General features: G+C 35.7%; 2 protein-coding genes across 8 annotated transcripts in view; one reads left to right on the top strand and one right to left on the bottom strand.

The window, feature by feature from the left end:
- The window catches only part of plx (PTB_TBC1D1_like and TBC domain-containing protein plx), a 112,759-nt gene extending 111,458 nt beyond the window's left edge, over positions 1 to 1,301 (top strand). For all 7 annotated transcript variants that reach the window (XM_069044629.1, XM_069044628.1, XM_069044630.1 and 4 more), the window contains one exon: positions 48 to 1,301. In XM_069044629.1, coding sequence (XP_068900730.1) covers positions 48 to 959 — 912 coding nt within the window. In that variant the 3' untranslated portion in view covers positions 960 to 1,301. The remainder of the gene's footprint in view (positions 1 to 47) is intronic.
- Positions 1 to 16,146, bottom strand: part of LOC138128423 (cilia- and flagella-associated protein 61-like) — a 52,335-nt gene that overhangs the window by 26,864 nt on the left and 9,325 nt on the right. The gene's annotated exons all lie outside the window — the stretch shown is intronic.

The following is a 16,146-nucleotide window of genomic DNA, read 5'->3' as shown; positions in this document are numbered from 1 at the left end:
GCAGAATCGACACCGGTGACAAGTCTCGATGGGGACCTTCTCCGCAGGTGTTCACGACAGACATCACCAAACAACTAAACGAGTACAAAGTCGAGTACCAGGTCCTCCAGGAGGAGATGACTTCCGTCCAGCCTCAAGTAGAGGCCTTGCATAAGCTCGAGTCGCAGAACAAGACCTTGACGGAGCAGAACAAAGCCCTGATGGCCCAGCTGGAGTTGGCCCTGGCCAACGTCCAACGCCTGGAGAAGACCCGGACGCTGCAGCAATCGCAACTGAACCGCCTGGAGATGCAGAGCCGCGCCCTGGACGTCACCATCGCCACCCTGGGCAACTTCATCGACGGCCTGATCGAGCAAAAGGTCGAGGTGGAGATCCCCGACGACGTCAGACGCATCCTGAACCAGATCGCGTTCAGCGAGCGGCGCAAGAGCGAGCTCAAGCCGCAGAACAACCTGATGCGGATGTTCCAGAGAGTGGACGCCGCCAACCCGGACAAGGTGATGGTGAAGTCGCTCAGCACCGGCAAGATCTCGCTGCCGAACAACCTCGACCAGAACGTGATCAGGTCGAACAGCCTGAACGTGCGCAAGGATGACCAGTCGAACAGGTCCCCCCAGAAGGTGTCGCACTTCTTCTCCACCTCGCACAACAACATCCTCCAGCAGAAGGTGCACAACAAGATCGACATCAAGATCCAGGAGTTCGAGAAGGAGCTGAACGAGAAGAACGACAAGTCGACGGGGATGGCGATACCGTTGAGGGAGGAGTACGAGGAGGTGTCGCCGTGCAACTCGGTCGACAGCGGGATGGGGACGCCGTCGAGTCCCAAGAGCACCGAACACCACCCTTTGAGCAACTGTGATGTCAATTTCACCTTCAACGGCACCAGGGAGTTGAAGAACATCAAGAGTATTAGGAACATGTCGAGGAATTCTAGTCCTGATATTATCGGAAAATGATTTTCGTGTGATATTAATTGATAAAAAATTTTGTTGTGACGTTTCATTTTTATTTTCTAAGTCTTAGGAGGTCTTGTCAGGTCGAACGAATACACTTTTTTAGGAGGGAGAAGGTCCGGTCACGTGGCACGCCTCTTTCTTCCTTCGTCTCTTCGATTAGCGAAACGGTTCCTTTATTTACTTACTTGTTTCTTTTGAGAGATACTGTTGTACTTATACTTACTGGTATTATTATATTGATGCTATTTTCGACTGTATTTTCTGTATCTATTTTATCATCATCACTTGTGATTTGTGAAATTTATAGTATTTAATAATAAATAATAAAGTAGTTATTTCTTATACGGCTTTGGTTTTTTGATCAGGTTCACGCGACGTGCAGCCACATGGAAAAAATTGATACCAAGTAAATACAAAATGGCGGCTGCACTTTGTGAATGACGCAGATTACGCTAGCCAAGGAGGTTAAAATAGGAGGGAAGGCCAGTTTGAAAACGTGATGCCAGGATGCCACCCGCAGAGCGGAAAAACTGTATTCTAAAAACACAAAGTTTTGCGTTGATTTTACAAAAAGTATTATTTCACGATCACTGTCATTGGGTCAAATAACTACATAGAAAATGCGAGTAAATAGACAGCTCGTTAATTTATGGGGGGGGACAAATACCGAAATGAAAATTATACCTAAGTATTTCGAAAAAATGATACATAAAAATGTTGTTGCTCTTGACGAGAACTGTCACTGGTTAAAATTTATGTACTTATTTCTGAGACACGTTGTATAGGTACAGTAGACTCCCGATTATCCGAAACGCACGGAAAGGGACCTGTTTCAGATAAACGAAATTTCTGTTAAAACGGAGATGATAAACAAATATTATCGAAAGAATATTTTTTAGTTCAGTTCAGTTATTTTTGTTGCTAGTTTGTACAGTTGTATATCATCATCAACATTATCAAGAATTTTCTCAGTTGTTGCTTCATCGTCGATAATTTTGTTCCATAGTCGTGCATTTTTGACATTGCTCTATGCGTCCGCAATCCAGTAGTATACTGTAGTAACATCTTTTAAATTAATATTTCACTTAGATTCTTCCCTTCATTTGCTTCTTCCAACACATATTTAAAAGGTACTTACAGTAATTTCTTTTTAAATTTTCGAGCACGTCCATTGGTTGGTGGCAGAAACAAAATTATAATATCTCCACTTCTAACCTCTTCTTCAGACAAATGAGAAGGTGCGTTGTCGATTACAAGCAATGCTTTCACGGCCTGTCCGCCCTTTTGCAAGAATTTTTTAACGGAAAGCACAAATTCTTCGAAAAACCAATTCTTAAATAATTCCAGTTCTTGAAAAACGCATCAAGTTGCGCAACAAATACCTCGTTTCGGATAATCGAAAGATAATATCAGTTTCGTTTCGGATAAAGCGGAGAAATCGAGTTCAATTTTTATTTCGGATAATCCGACGTTTCGGATAATCCGGTTTCGGATAATCGGGAGTCTACTGTACTATTAATTTGTGACAATCTAACCAAATTTTGAAATGACATTGACGACCAGAATTTTTTGCTCGCGACAATACACTTTCATGTACCTACCCTTCCAGAAAAATGTAACTGTAGCAGTCCTTCTGACGTCCGTAAGTGTGTAGGTTTTCTGCATTTTCAATTTTGCTTTCGCTGAGTTTGCTAGATTCGGGCGGTACGCCAAGAAACAGAGTTCATTCGTTATTTGAACTTTGTAGTAAAAAGTTCAAATAACGAACGAACTCGGTTTCTTGGCGCCTCACGAAACAGATGTCTTGAGTGTGAAACCTCACCTCAACGTGAGGCCAGTTGGATTGTGGACACGTCTTACCAGACGGCTGCACGGTGCTGCTTCATGATCAGATCATCTGTTGAAAAAATAATGCAACTAAGATGCAAAAATGAAAGAGTAAGTGAAGCGATTGGAAGTCGAATACCTTTTTAAAAGACGGAGATTCGAACAAAAAGTAAATTCGAAAAATACGAAGTAAAAATGGAACGGGTAAAGTGAGCGCGAAATATTAAATAATTCAAGAAAAAATATTAATTCTCTAGATTACTAGAGAAAATTACAGAAAATGAACGAGGAAGTAGAAAAAGAGAATATACACAGGGCAACTGTGAAAAGATAAATCAAGAAAAGGTTGTGTTTGTCGACAACAAAAAAGAATTGCAAACTAAAGTGATTTGTGGGAACATCTAGGTGACCCAGAATGGATCTGCAAAATTGTAATCACGAGCTACTGGCTTTATGTAAAACTCGGAAAATAGCTACAACGTGATCAAGATGACCGAGTCTGTTGGTAGCAATGAAAATTTGAATGATTTTGGTACCACTGTAATCTAAACGCATTTCCGGTTGTCAGCTTTGAGAGAGTTGAGAGGAGAATTTGACGTTTACCATCAAAGGGTCATTTTTGTAATAGCGTAAACATACCCGACATTATCAAATTTTTTTTAAATGTCGTGTCAAGTTAAAACATCTGGTCAGTGCCAATTACGAAACAGAAAAACACCAATATTTTTCAATTGTTTCATTGCCAACAGACTCAGTCATTGTTGATCAGGCTGTATTAATATAACGAGAAGATTATGGGATTTATAATATGCGAGGACGTTGCCAGGTGACGAGGCGATTAGCCGAGTCACCTGCACAACGTCCGAGCGTTGTTTAAATCCCATAATATTCGAAGGAAGCTGAGTTATTCGAACATTATGGACTTCATATTATCAATAAAAATGTGTAACATAAAGTGATCATAATCGTTTATGATACGATACAATATTAGAATTCTATGTCAAAAAATAAAAACGATATACCTACGCCGAAGCCAGTTTTACAATGAGGCAGGTTCTTTGCCATTTCTCATTCTCATAAAAATATGATATACTTGATAGACTGAGAAAAATGTTACATTCATTAATGTGCACGTCTTCTCCAAACATGAACACGTAGTCAAACTGCCGAAACGATGTTAAAAATTAATGAGATGCCGTCAAGTAATTTTTGTGGTTGTACATACATCAGGCTTTCAAAAATATGCGCGCGTTTTGAATAAGCCAATTGGAAGCTCCTGTTTAAAATACGCGGGCACTAGGGGGGCGGTTTTATTACTCCATCTGTTCAGCGACCACACTTTAGATGGTTTTTTGGTGATTAATTTAAAATTTCGTACAATAATTTGATCTTTTTCTTGGCTGAGTTGACTTTACTTATTCTGAACAACTTTCTTTCAAATAGGTGTATTGCGCACTTAAAACGTCAAGGATAAATTATTGAACATAAATTATTTGCGATTATCGACTAATTACTACAGGAAATCGGTAATTGGTGACTAATTGTTGTTACCCTATGGATTGGTTGGTCAAATTCAAATTAATCATAATTAATAAAATAAAAATGCAGATTGAAATTAATTGCAGTTGGATGATAGGCAACCCATTATACAGCGACCGGTATTGTATGTATAGTATATGTTTTTTCAATTTATCAAAAAGAGCGATAATTTAATTAAAATATTAAGAAGAGAAAAAATGTGTGTTTTATAACTTACTTGATAAAGAAGAGAATATTTAAGGCTTGAAAATAATGAACCAATAAAATGAAAAGAAAAAAGTTAATTGAAACTATTGTTTTTTTTTGTAAATATCTGTCACCTTCCTTGGAGGCGGTCATCGCAGCGACGCTCCAATTTCCTAAAACAAATTTCTTTTCGTTTTGTCGGTAACGACTGCTACTTTCGACACACAAATAGAACACTCTCATTATTGACACTTTCATCCGAAGGACAAACTCACTCTCGCATCTCAATTAAGAGATGATAAACAAATGGAACAAGTCCACGATTACGACTCGACTCGCATTAAATCATTTTCACGGACTGCAATCAACGTGTTAATCCCAAACAAGTTCTCCTCGGCATTTGGTGCGGGCCATCCGTCGCGGAAGCACAAAACTTTTCTTCCGCAAGACTCGACCGCACACGCCCACGAAGCCTCCTCCGACGCGACGAACCGAAAGTGAAAACGACAATTTGAACTTTGCGACCTCAAATGATCAATCTTGCTCGTCGACCAAACTGGGACTAGGTACTTGCTGTTTTTTTGTACACCGTGTAGGTACACGGACAGGTGGGGAAAGTCTTGGAGCGACACTCGAATTTGAGAGTGGCACTTGGGTCTGCTCCGTTAAAATCTCTACGACAACCTTCGAGATGGTCGGTTGTTTGTTTGCGTTTTCTCTTAGGCGAGGTTTTTCCGTTACACCATCAGGATGTGGACATTCACATTTGCATGGAAAGATTTGTAAAATTCGAATTGTGTTGGAGCACCAAAACAGCGACGCGACTGGGTGTTTTGAGAGGTGTGAGGTGACAATTTAGGAAACAAATGACACGCCAAGAAAGTGACCATGATTGCTCCTGGACAAATAATTAAAATTACAAAAACTTATTATCCGAGACTTGTAGCAAGTGTACCTAGTACGGTCTGAAAGTTTTGCGTTTCGTACTATCACGTGAGTCACGTGACGCTTTGTCATTGGCTCTTTGGATTATAATTTAGCCAATCAACGACGGCATCCATGCAATCTTCTGTTTCTTCGTAACTTATTACTTAATTGTTGTTATTACTGTGAGATGGATTGCCAGCTGTCTTTCCATCTTCTTTCTTTTCCTATCTTGTAGACTCTGTCCGGAGTATATTCTTTTCGTTTGTTCGTAGTAACCTCTTTGATATTGACATTGATATGTGTTAAAGCAACAATAAACAAATGTGCGAAGAAAAAATTAAAAGTACCCTTGAAAAACACAATGCAAACTATTCAAAACAATAACATTGTACACTTGCATTTATTTCATGTATAACTTACATTTGTGCAACAATCACTTACATTGAACAATGTCACGTTGACAATAATACTCCATTCACCCGTGTTAAGATCAAGAAGAAAAATCTAACGTGTCCTGTTTTTCTGTCTTATTTCACGAATCAAACGATTAAATGCAGAATGTCGTGCAAGAAACAGCAAGTATAGTGAGGGACCAAGTAGAGTGTCTTTTCGTCCCTCGTGTAATTGTTGCCCTCGCTGCACCCGTAGTAAACTTACACCGAGGATGCACTTTCAATTTTTAGACGATTTAGAAACTTTTCAATCCATTGTTACTAAGTCAGGCGAAATTGGAACATTTCACGGCGCGTTTTTTAATGTTTCTACTGTCTATTCTGCAATAGATACAGGGTGGGGCATCGTATACGCGCACGCGAGAAATCGCGACATCTAATTAAATTGTCGAAATTTTTCACACTTACCTGGGTATTCGGAAGGTACATTTCATAACTTTTTGATAATTTTTCACTTACAAAGCCAAAAAAAAAGTAAATTTTACCAAAAAGTCAAATTCTGATTTTTATACTAACCTACCCGGATTCACTTCCTATTATTATGTATTTACGAAATCTGCGGAAAAAAACACCAATTATATTTTGAATTAAACGCAATTTTACATTTTAACTTTGAAAGTAATTTTTATTTATGACCTGCTACTTGTGCTGTTGTAAATTTAGGTGACAATGGGAATTGTCAATTTTATGGCAAAGCTGTAAATAAGAGGCTCAAAACAGTCGGCTACTAACGAATGGTGCTTTTGTTGGCAAATTATACCATTTGGGCCATAAATCACGCGTCTGGTTTGCGTTTAAATAAAAAAGCGAATTATTTAGCTAACCAAGTCAAAATTAGTACCTAATTGTGCCACCAGGGTTTGATGCGCTAGCAGGTACAGATTCATTTAGTGTGAAAACTTTATAGGTAAATTAACAGTTAATTTCAGAAAAGTAATAAAACTGTTACGGCCTTATTTATTAACAAAAAAAAATGTAGGCGCTGACCAAAAATTTCAGTTGGCAATTCGTTAAGATTTCAATTATCTGATGTCAGTCTTAAAAGTTAGGTTAGTGATTTTGAGAATGTTGAAATCTTGATTTTCATAAAGAATTTTGTGTGACTTGTCGGTTGTAAAAGAATTTCCTCAACTAGTGCAATGAAACAATGAGATTTAAAACTCCCGCACCTTCATTTAACGTCAACGGTGAGCACGGAGCACGCGCACGACGCTTGTTTATAAATCGATCCAAGATCCAACGATCATCGATCAATCAATATTACCCAGAGAGGTTGTTGTCGGTTGTGGGGGCTCTTATTGTCTAGGGGTAATATCATGCACAACAGACACACGATAGAGAAAAAAGTGCAAATCTTTTTTAAAAGGATAAGCTGAACTCTACCCAAGGATAGGTTAGTTTCTTGGGTTAATCTCTGCAATAATTCTTTGTTCACCCTCTTCAATATTTTCAGCTGATCTTTTTGTCGGTCGTCTACTGCCTTTTTCGCGCAAAACTCTACCTGTTTCCAAAAACATGTTTACGCATTTGTAGATTTTCTGGGCAAGTTATTGGTTAAGTGCCTTGAAAGTCCGGAAACTTTTGTTGAAATTCCTCAAAAACTCGAGGTGTCGAATAGGACCAAGCCGTTCTCCATTGCTGAAGAAACACTGGACAATGAAAATTTGTTGCTCTAAAGTGAACATATTGTAATAGCAAATTTTAATAGTCAGTAATTAATATATAATGACAATTACCATTGTAATAACATTTGAATTAAATTTTTACGTGCTGCCAACTGAAGTGTATTAATCATGGCACGGTATTACTGATCGTTAAGCTGCATTTGTAACAAGATGGATAATTTCTTGGAATGGTGGTCAGGGACGGTAAGTTCGATCAAGTTGTACAAGGCGATTAAATCAAATAAAAATGTAAGAAAATGCAGAACAAACAAATTAATGTTTATGAAGATGCAATCAACAACTGACGTATAGGTGTAATCCTTGCCGATGGCCACTCCACAGAAACAAATGCACGAATGGATTGGTGTCAGTTAATAAAATGCTCACATCCTTATTTCTACTACAGTACAATGAAGAGTAAAGGATCTTCGAGTGACGTACGTCCAATATGAATCCAGTCATATGCCGTTCACGTTGTTTCGTTTCGGCATATGGGAGGCCATCATTTATTTTTTTAACGTTGGACACACTGTTTCATTTGCGTCACTACAGTGCCTGACATGCGGACCTATCAAAGTGAATATAACATATTGCTGAATTTCCTCCGAGGTCTGAGTATTATTCTATTGCAAACTAGTAAAACTGACAACAATGCACAAGACATTGACGCTGTTTATAACCTCAAACTTAGAAAAACATGACCTAATTCAACAGACAGCTTTACTACCAAATTAAATGCAAAATTTCCGTGGCCACCCATTATGCCAAAACAACGTGAATGCATTTTAAGTTTACAACAGTTCTGCGTTCGACATAACGACTTTAGTAAAAAAAAAATCTGCACCACAGATTCTTTTTTGTGTCTGCACCAAAGTGGATAGAAAAACAACGTAGAATCGATATTTGTTACCTGACTCGTTGAATAAAATTATACTTTTACTGAGATAACATCAGCTATCAGCTTGTACAGCTGGCCCAAAGGTCGCTTGATTTCTTGAACTTTCAAGAATTTCTACGCAATTTTGAAATTGTTGCATATTTAGAAAATTACACAGTTTATTCTCTGTACGCTCTATGTAAACAAATAATTAAGACAGATAAGTAATTTTTGGCGGAGGAGTGACTTATGGACCAGCTGGATCTACCGAAAAGAAAAGAAATGACAAGAAAAACATTTCATAAGCAAATTAAAATTTCACTTGTCCAGAACGTTCCTCCATATCTCAGCCGAATAGATAAATATCTTGTGAATTTTAAGAAATCAATTTCTAACACTGCCACCGATCTCGCCCGACAAGAACCTGATCAAAAATCTGTGGGACGCACTTCAAAAACTTTTCTCTTTTGTCGCTCAAGTTCATCACCGCAAGCAGTTCTCTTCGATCTCACTTTTATTATTGTTGCAATTTCCAATATAAATTAGTCATTCATTACTATTATTATTGCGATTACTATTATTATAATCTGTCTGTTTCTTATAAACTGATGTTTAAAAATATGTACTACCGTAAGCGCAGACACAAGGTTGCACATCCAGTCTATATGGACAAAAAAAAAATCACGGGTCAGACAAACAGATTAGAGGAAAATCCCAACAGGTCTGACGTGGAAGTCGGCAAAAAATAACTTAAATGAAATCTGTCCCATTTAGGTTTGCTGTAGAATAACAAGTTAAAACCTGAAGTTTGGGTCTTCGTGTGTGCAGTGTCCAAAAAAAAAATTGGCTCATTTAATACAAATACCCCAAACGTTTTACAAAATCATTGCAAATTAGAATAATGTGACATTTTGTATTGTTCTTAATTTTTTTTTTATTTTAAAATGATTTCAAAAGTATTCGGTAAATACAGTTTTACAAAATTTAACTTCATAAAAATAGTTATTTACATTAGAGTATGGTAGAGGTATTTTACAACGCGAAAACTAGGTTTCAGACACTCGGCTTCGCCTCGTGCTTGATTAGTTTGAGCGCTGTAAAATACCTATCGTACGACATTTGTATTAGACTTTTCGGCTGACCAAATGTTTTATTTTGCACTTTTGCAGATTTTTATGAAATCACAAATGTCAAATATATGCTAGTGTCTTTTAAATAAACTAACGTATGAACACTTTAATTTTAAAGTAACTGTAAAAAGAGTAAATTAACCGTGGGTGCTACCTCACTCCCGCAGATATTTACATCCGTCGGTAAATCACTATCAACAATTGAAAGGTAAAGGTGTCTTTTACAGTTAGGGAAGTCGAAAAAGTACTTTACTCTTTCCAAAAAAAATCTTATTTATTCAAGACCACTCTGTATATTAAAAAAGCGATATGTTATGATAAAAATCTTTTCGACAATAATTGTATTCTAAAAAGTGTCTGTTTCTTTGTGTATATGCACTAAGACATGAAATTAAAAAAAATTGCGTAAAAATTTGGAAAAAGAAATGAATCATGTACTTAAACTATATACAGGGTGTTATTAAAATGCACGGACAAATTTTAACCACGAGTTTCATGTTGAACTCGGAAGAAATATTTAAAAAAATCTATGTCAAAAATAAAATGACATTTATTTTTTGAGCTACATTTTTTTTTAATTGCTTTTAGTCTTCTTCGTTGTCCCATAACCTCGCAGGTAAAATTTCCGCACATTTTAAAAATACACCCTGTTTATCATATTTTATAAAATGTCCACCAATGCGGTTTCCTTGTTTTAAAGCATATTTCCAAGAGGTTACTTCGCATTGGCGTACATTTTATAAAATATGATATAGAGGGTGTATTTTATTTAGTTACCAACCCTTCATATTTGCTAAATATAATTTTCCTGGCATTGTGTTTTGAATTTTTTTTTAATTTAAAATAAAAAAAAAATTGTATTACACTTGTTTTGTAAGGCATTTTGTCGCACTTGTTTGGTTTATAGCACTCCTCGCTGCGCTCCTTGTGCTCTAAAAAACGCGTGCCACAAAATGCTGTCTTATAAAACTCGTATAATACATTACTATTCTATCAAAGTCTGGTATATTTTATTTCGCAGTGTTAAAGCCCAAGTGTTTAAATGAAAATCATTATCTAGTCCTGAACAAGGATTATAAAGTGATTGATGACCGAAATTTTTTGAGCAATCAATATGACGCTTTATTGAATGGTCGTACAAAAGAGGCATAATTCTTGAAATATGTATTTTTTGCAACCACGACAGAAAAAAATTCAATAAGGTGACATCAACAATGTCAATATTAATAATTATAATAAATTGAACAACAATTGTGACCTACACACGTCACCAAATAAATAACAAACGTTGTGTTCTTTGAAATTAACTAAAATATAAAAACAAATTTAATAAAAAAATAAACATGAAACTCGTCAACGAGCAAAACTAATTACATTACAAAAAAAAAAACACATTTATTATTTTTGTCCTCTTCCATTTATTACATTTATTGTCGATTTTTTCACAAGTGGAATATGCCCCCTGCGATCCTACTTAATTACATTTAATCATCAAATAATCGTCCGCATCCCACTTGTGCCACAGAAAAACTGCACGCAAACGTCACACTTCCACTTAATCGATTACAATGTCTACGATTTTTTTACTAGCGGCAAAAAATCGCACCGCATAACCGCTTACGTGCAATGCTGGTGAATGTCACTTGCTAATTAATTGTTCAATAACTAACCATAAGGCGGCAGCCTCTTTCGCAACCCGATACGACACCGGAAACGTAGGATATGCAAAATTTCTGCCAGTGCCGTACAACTGGAAAATTTCGACATGTTTCGGAGTTCAACGCACCATCATCAGGGACAAAATTCCACCGTGGTTTCACGGTACAGCGGTCAGAACAGGCGAAGCAATCAAATTAATTCAAGTCGCAAAACAAAACAAACCAAAACGAAGATGTTACTTTGCTTAATGAGGTCCGAGCATTTATTTTATTGATATTGTTGTTTTTGGAACCGAGTTAATTGTTAGAGTACGGTGGGGATATTTTGTAGCGCGAAAACTAGGTTTCAGGCACGAGGCGAAGCCGAGCAAATTTACGAAAGACGCCACCCTGATATTTAATTCTTGAGAGAAGCAATAACTGCCGCGTTAATTACTGAAAGGCAGTTGGCCAAGCAATAACTGTTAGTTAAATAAGTTGTTGAAATAAAATTGGAACGATGCTCGACGATCAAAAACAATAAATTCGGTATGGGATGCTTTTTTTTGAAAAAATTCTATATTTTCTGAGTGATTATTATTATTCCTCGACGACCTTGAATTCTTCACGTGGTGATGCAAAAGTGACATAACCGGTACCGAGGAAAAAAGTGGACGTAATAAAAAGCGATCAGTGTTTTTGTTTTATTTAATAGATTAATTATTCACCGGGTTTGTTCACAATTTTTAGCTGGGCGAAAAGAAGTGCTTGCATTTTCCGATGAACCGAAAGTAAAAGTATCAACAGGTGGTCGGCTTGAAGTGACGACATCACCAGATGGTAGATTTTTTGGTAATTTTTTGTTTTTATTTTGGGGAAAATTTTCCAAAAAAAAGTCAAATTCGAAAAACTGACGAATTTGCTTTACGAAAAATCCAAGAGTGGATCAATTCTTCCTTCATCAAAACGATCAATTACTGCGTCATCATATAATAAGTAATTAATATACCGAGTGATTCTCGAAGAATCGTTCACATTATTATTATTATTCACCAAAACAAAAAAAAAAGGTCTGAAGTGAATGTAGGAAAAAGTGACAGATCTTGATTGCGTAGTGAAAATAACGCAAATTTCTCTTTCACATGAAAAAGTCTACAGTTTTTGAAAATTGTGTAAACATTTTGAACCTGAAGAAGCTGTGAATTTTTCCTTGTATCGGTGAAAAAGTGCACCGATTCGAAGAATTTTCATTTCAAAACAAAGAATACAAGGGCTTCTTCGCGAACCAGTACGGTACTGCACCAATCACCAAGCGTATTTCTACTGGCAGGTGTTGCATAACAGATGATAATTTAATATCTCCGTAATTATCTCTTACAGGCGGCAACGCGGATGAAAACGAAACTTGTTTAACAACGATGCCGTCGTAAAAGAAAGAAACATAAACATAAAGGAAACGCGCGATTGTGCAACAAGAGGGTCATTGTTGTTACGTGAAATTCTGCAAGTGAAAGCATCTCGGAGAAGAATTGTTCTCTTGCGAAAAGAAAAATTGTCGGTGGTGATGAACGTCCAAATATGGACACGTCGACGTTGAGACTGATCGATTTCCGGATTTCCGGTGGGCCGATCAAATCAATCGCTTCCAGACTGTCGTCTCGACGAGATACGAAAAGATAACAATTAACGAGGTGGATCGAGGGCAAATTACAATTTGTGCTGACTAAGGCAGCACAATTGCAAGTCGGAACAGTAATTTGGCGATTGTTGACGAATTTTGTACGTACTTCCCTAAAAATATACAGAGTGGTATATGATCAAAAATTATTTTGTATTTCCCAAAAAGAGCTTACTGGCTTATGGAGACTCGTTCCTTACGTCAATCGTCCCACAAAAGCCAGCTAAAATCTGCAAAAATCCAAATTAAACATTTGCTCAACCGAAAAAGTCTAATATAAATGTCGTACGGTAGGTATTTTACAGCACTCAAACTAATCAGGCACGAGGCGAAGCCGAGTGCTTGAAACCTAGCTGTAAAATCTCAAGTATTAAACCAAACCAAAATTAAGTTTACTACCTAAATGTGTAAGAAATTTTACTGATTTGTAGTGACCAGACTAAATAATTGAAGTTTCTTGAGTATTAAAAAAAAAAATCGTTTCATTTCTTGAAAAAAAAATCAGTATATTGCGGATCCGCGCTGGATCCAGCTGGAATGATGTTGAACAGTAAATTAACTCCGCCCGCTACTTGTTAGGGAATTTTACGATTCAGCCAAATTATTGCACTGGCAAAAAACTTAGGTTAAGAATAATGTCAACAAATTTAATTTTATTAATACATACAAATTTATTATTGGGCGGAAGTCGTCAAGTAAACAACATAATTTGGTGGTTCTAAAAAGAACCGAGTTTAATAGAACTAAAGCAAATAATAACAAAGCGAAACACCAACAAAACTCAAACTCAAAATCTCAAAGCCTTCTTTGATCTAAATAATTATTGTTGATTGCACGGTAGAAAAGATCTCTGACCGAATATCAGATAAATACTATACAGTGTGTTCCATTTAAATAGCAAAGAAAGTTTCACTTTTTGTGAAAAAATAAAAAAAAATTGCCAACCCGATAGGTTGCATTTTCCCTATTATGATTATGATTATTTATTAGTCAATAAAAATTTTAAAAACACTTATCGGAAAAATAATACATGTACAGTTGGTTGCAAAAAAAAACGGGAACTGTCAGAATAAAATTGACACATTTTTACATTTTTTTCATAGTGTGAAACCTTTTTGCGAGACATAGGTTAAAATTTGGATTAAAATTCAATGACATTTTTAAAAATTATTTGATAGGTATGTCAAGTAGACACTTAATTGACCAACCAAATTTTATATTACAAAAATGGAATGGAAACAGTTTTACAAACTACAGTCACGTTCAAATAAATCTGGGACAGTTGTATTTGTAAAGTCTTAACTATTTTATTAACTAACGACCATTGAGTTGTTAATTTTAGCCAAAATATTTTTTTAAACGAAATGTTAATTAATTAACTGCTCCAAGTCACATTTAAAACTCAAAAATGACGTTGTCCAAGATTTATTTGAACATAACTGTACATTTGCTCGAATTTCAACAAATAATTTAATTTTTACTCATTCTTGAAATCGCCCAAACACACGTGACACTTTTTTGCCACATATTTTTAATTCCAGCACAAGAACCAGTTTTCCACTAAACCCGAGACTAAACCAATAAAAATAGTTATTCAACTTGATTAGACGCGAGTTTAGTTAATTTGTGACAACTTAAATAAAAATTAAGTTTGAGTGACATTAGAAGTGCAACACCTTGAAAGAGTTTTTCGATAAAATTTTGTAAACATGTTTTTATACAACTGACATTAAAAGTGACGTTTTTAGTGGAAGCTAATTTGATTAAAAATTGCTCTTTATAACTTACCGTGTTAAAAGTATTTTTAACACTAGTAAAAAAAACTTTTAGCACTAGTTACTTTTTATTTATTTATAAATGTTAAATTGGCTCTGTTTGCCACTTCTTCAATATCTGCGGAAAATCTGTCGTCGATATCGGCATCGTTAACGTCGTTTTCTTTGCATTCCATGTTTACGAATGCAATAATGTGGAATTGAAAGTGTTTTGCAAAACGTAATGAAAACTTTTTTGACGTTTCTAATAAACAAATGTCAAAACAAGACTAGCTACCTGATTTTTGTCGCAGAAATTAAAATAAACATCAAAAATACCTACGACTGCATTTTTTAATCCAATGCAAACCAGTTGTATAAAAAATAGATGTATGATGGACGTGTTAAAAGTGATTTTATTTTGTTCGTGGGGTTGGTCAACTCGCTGCGCTCGTTTCCCAATCTACCCCACTTACAAAATAAAATCTCACTTTTAACACTTATATCATAAATAACTATTCATACCGGGAAATTGTCCTTAAAAAAGAAGTGTTTTCAAAATTATTTCATTTGATGTGTCATCTATTCAAATCGGATAAAAAATAACCAAGATACAGCAGCAGCAAGGTTTTTCGCCAGTCACCCGGTGTATACACTAAAATAAATCTCTGTTCAGTTTTATGAAAATAAAGAAGAGTGTAAGCACAATGTCTAAAAACACTCTGTATAAGAGTGTGTTCGTGACAATTCTTGTAATAAGAAAAATTGCCTCGTAACAAAATTTTTCCAAAAAATTGGTACTATACAGAATGTCTCATCTAAAAATTTAAGAAACTTTTACTTTCCGTTGTACGAATAAAAACCGCCACTCTGCATGTTCTAAAATCATAAGATATGACCTACAAGAAAAACATAAATCCCAATTACCATACTGTGTCCTTGAAAAAAAACTTCATATGGAAAATTTTTCGATATTTGTCCCAAAAACATGCGTTTCTCTAATTGCCTGTAAATTAAATGTGACAAAAAAACGAGTACATTTTACCTCCAACACGATTTTTTTTGTGTTTTTGTTCTCAAAAAACGCAGTTCTTTGTAGACATTTTCAAATCAGATATACAGGGTGATTTTGAAAGTAGTGCAGATATTTTAATCACGAGCTACTGGTTTTATGTAGAACACGGAAAAAATGTTTAAAAAATTCTATGTCAAAAAATAAAATGACATTTATTTTTTGAGCTACACTTTTTTTTAATTGCTTTTAGTCTTCTACGTTGTCAAACAACCTCGTAGGTAAAATTTCGGCATATTTTAAAAATACACCCTGTATATCATATTTTATAAAACGTACACCAATGCGGTTTCCTTGTTTTAAAGCATATTTCCTATAGCTTACTTCGCATTGGCGTACATTTTATAAAACATGATATACAAGGGTGTTTTTTTAAATTGTGCCGAAATTTTACCTACGAGGTTGTAGGACAACGTAGAAAACTTAAACCAATTTTGAAAAAAC

The sequence above is a fragment of the Tenebrio molitor genome, chromosome 4 (genome assembly GCF_963966145.1).
Source record: "Tenebrio molitor chromosome 4, icTenMoli1.1, whole genome shotgun sequence".
In the NCBI taxonomy this organism is placed as follows: Eukaryota; Metazoa; Arthropoda; class Insecta; order Coleoptera; family Tenebrionidae; genus Tenebrio; species Tenebrio molitor.
The sequence above is the reverse complement of the archived record's forward strand: the minus strand, read 5'-3'. Positions and strand labels throughout refer to the sequence as shown.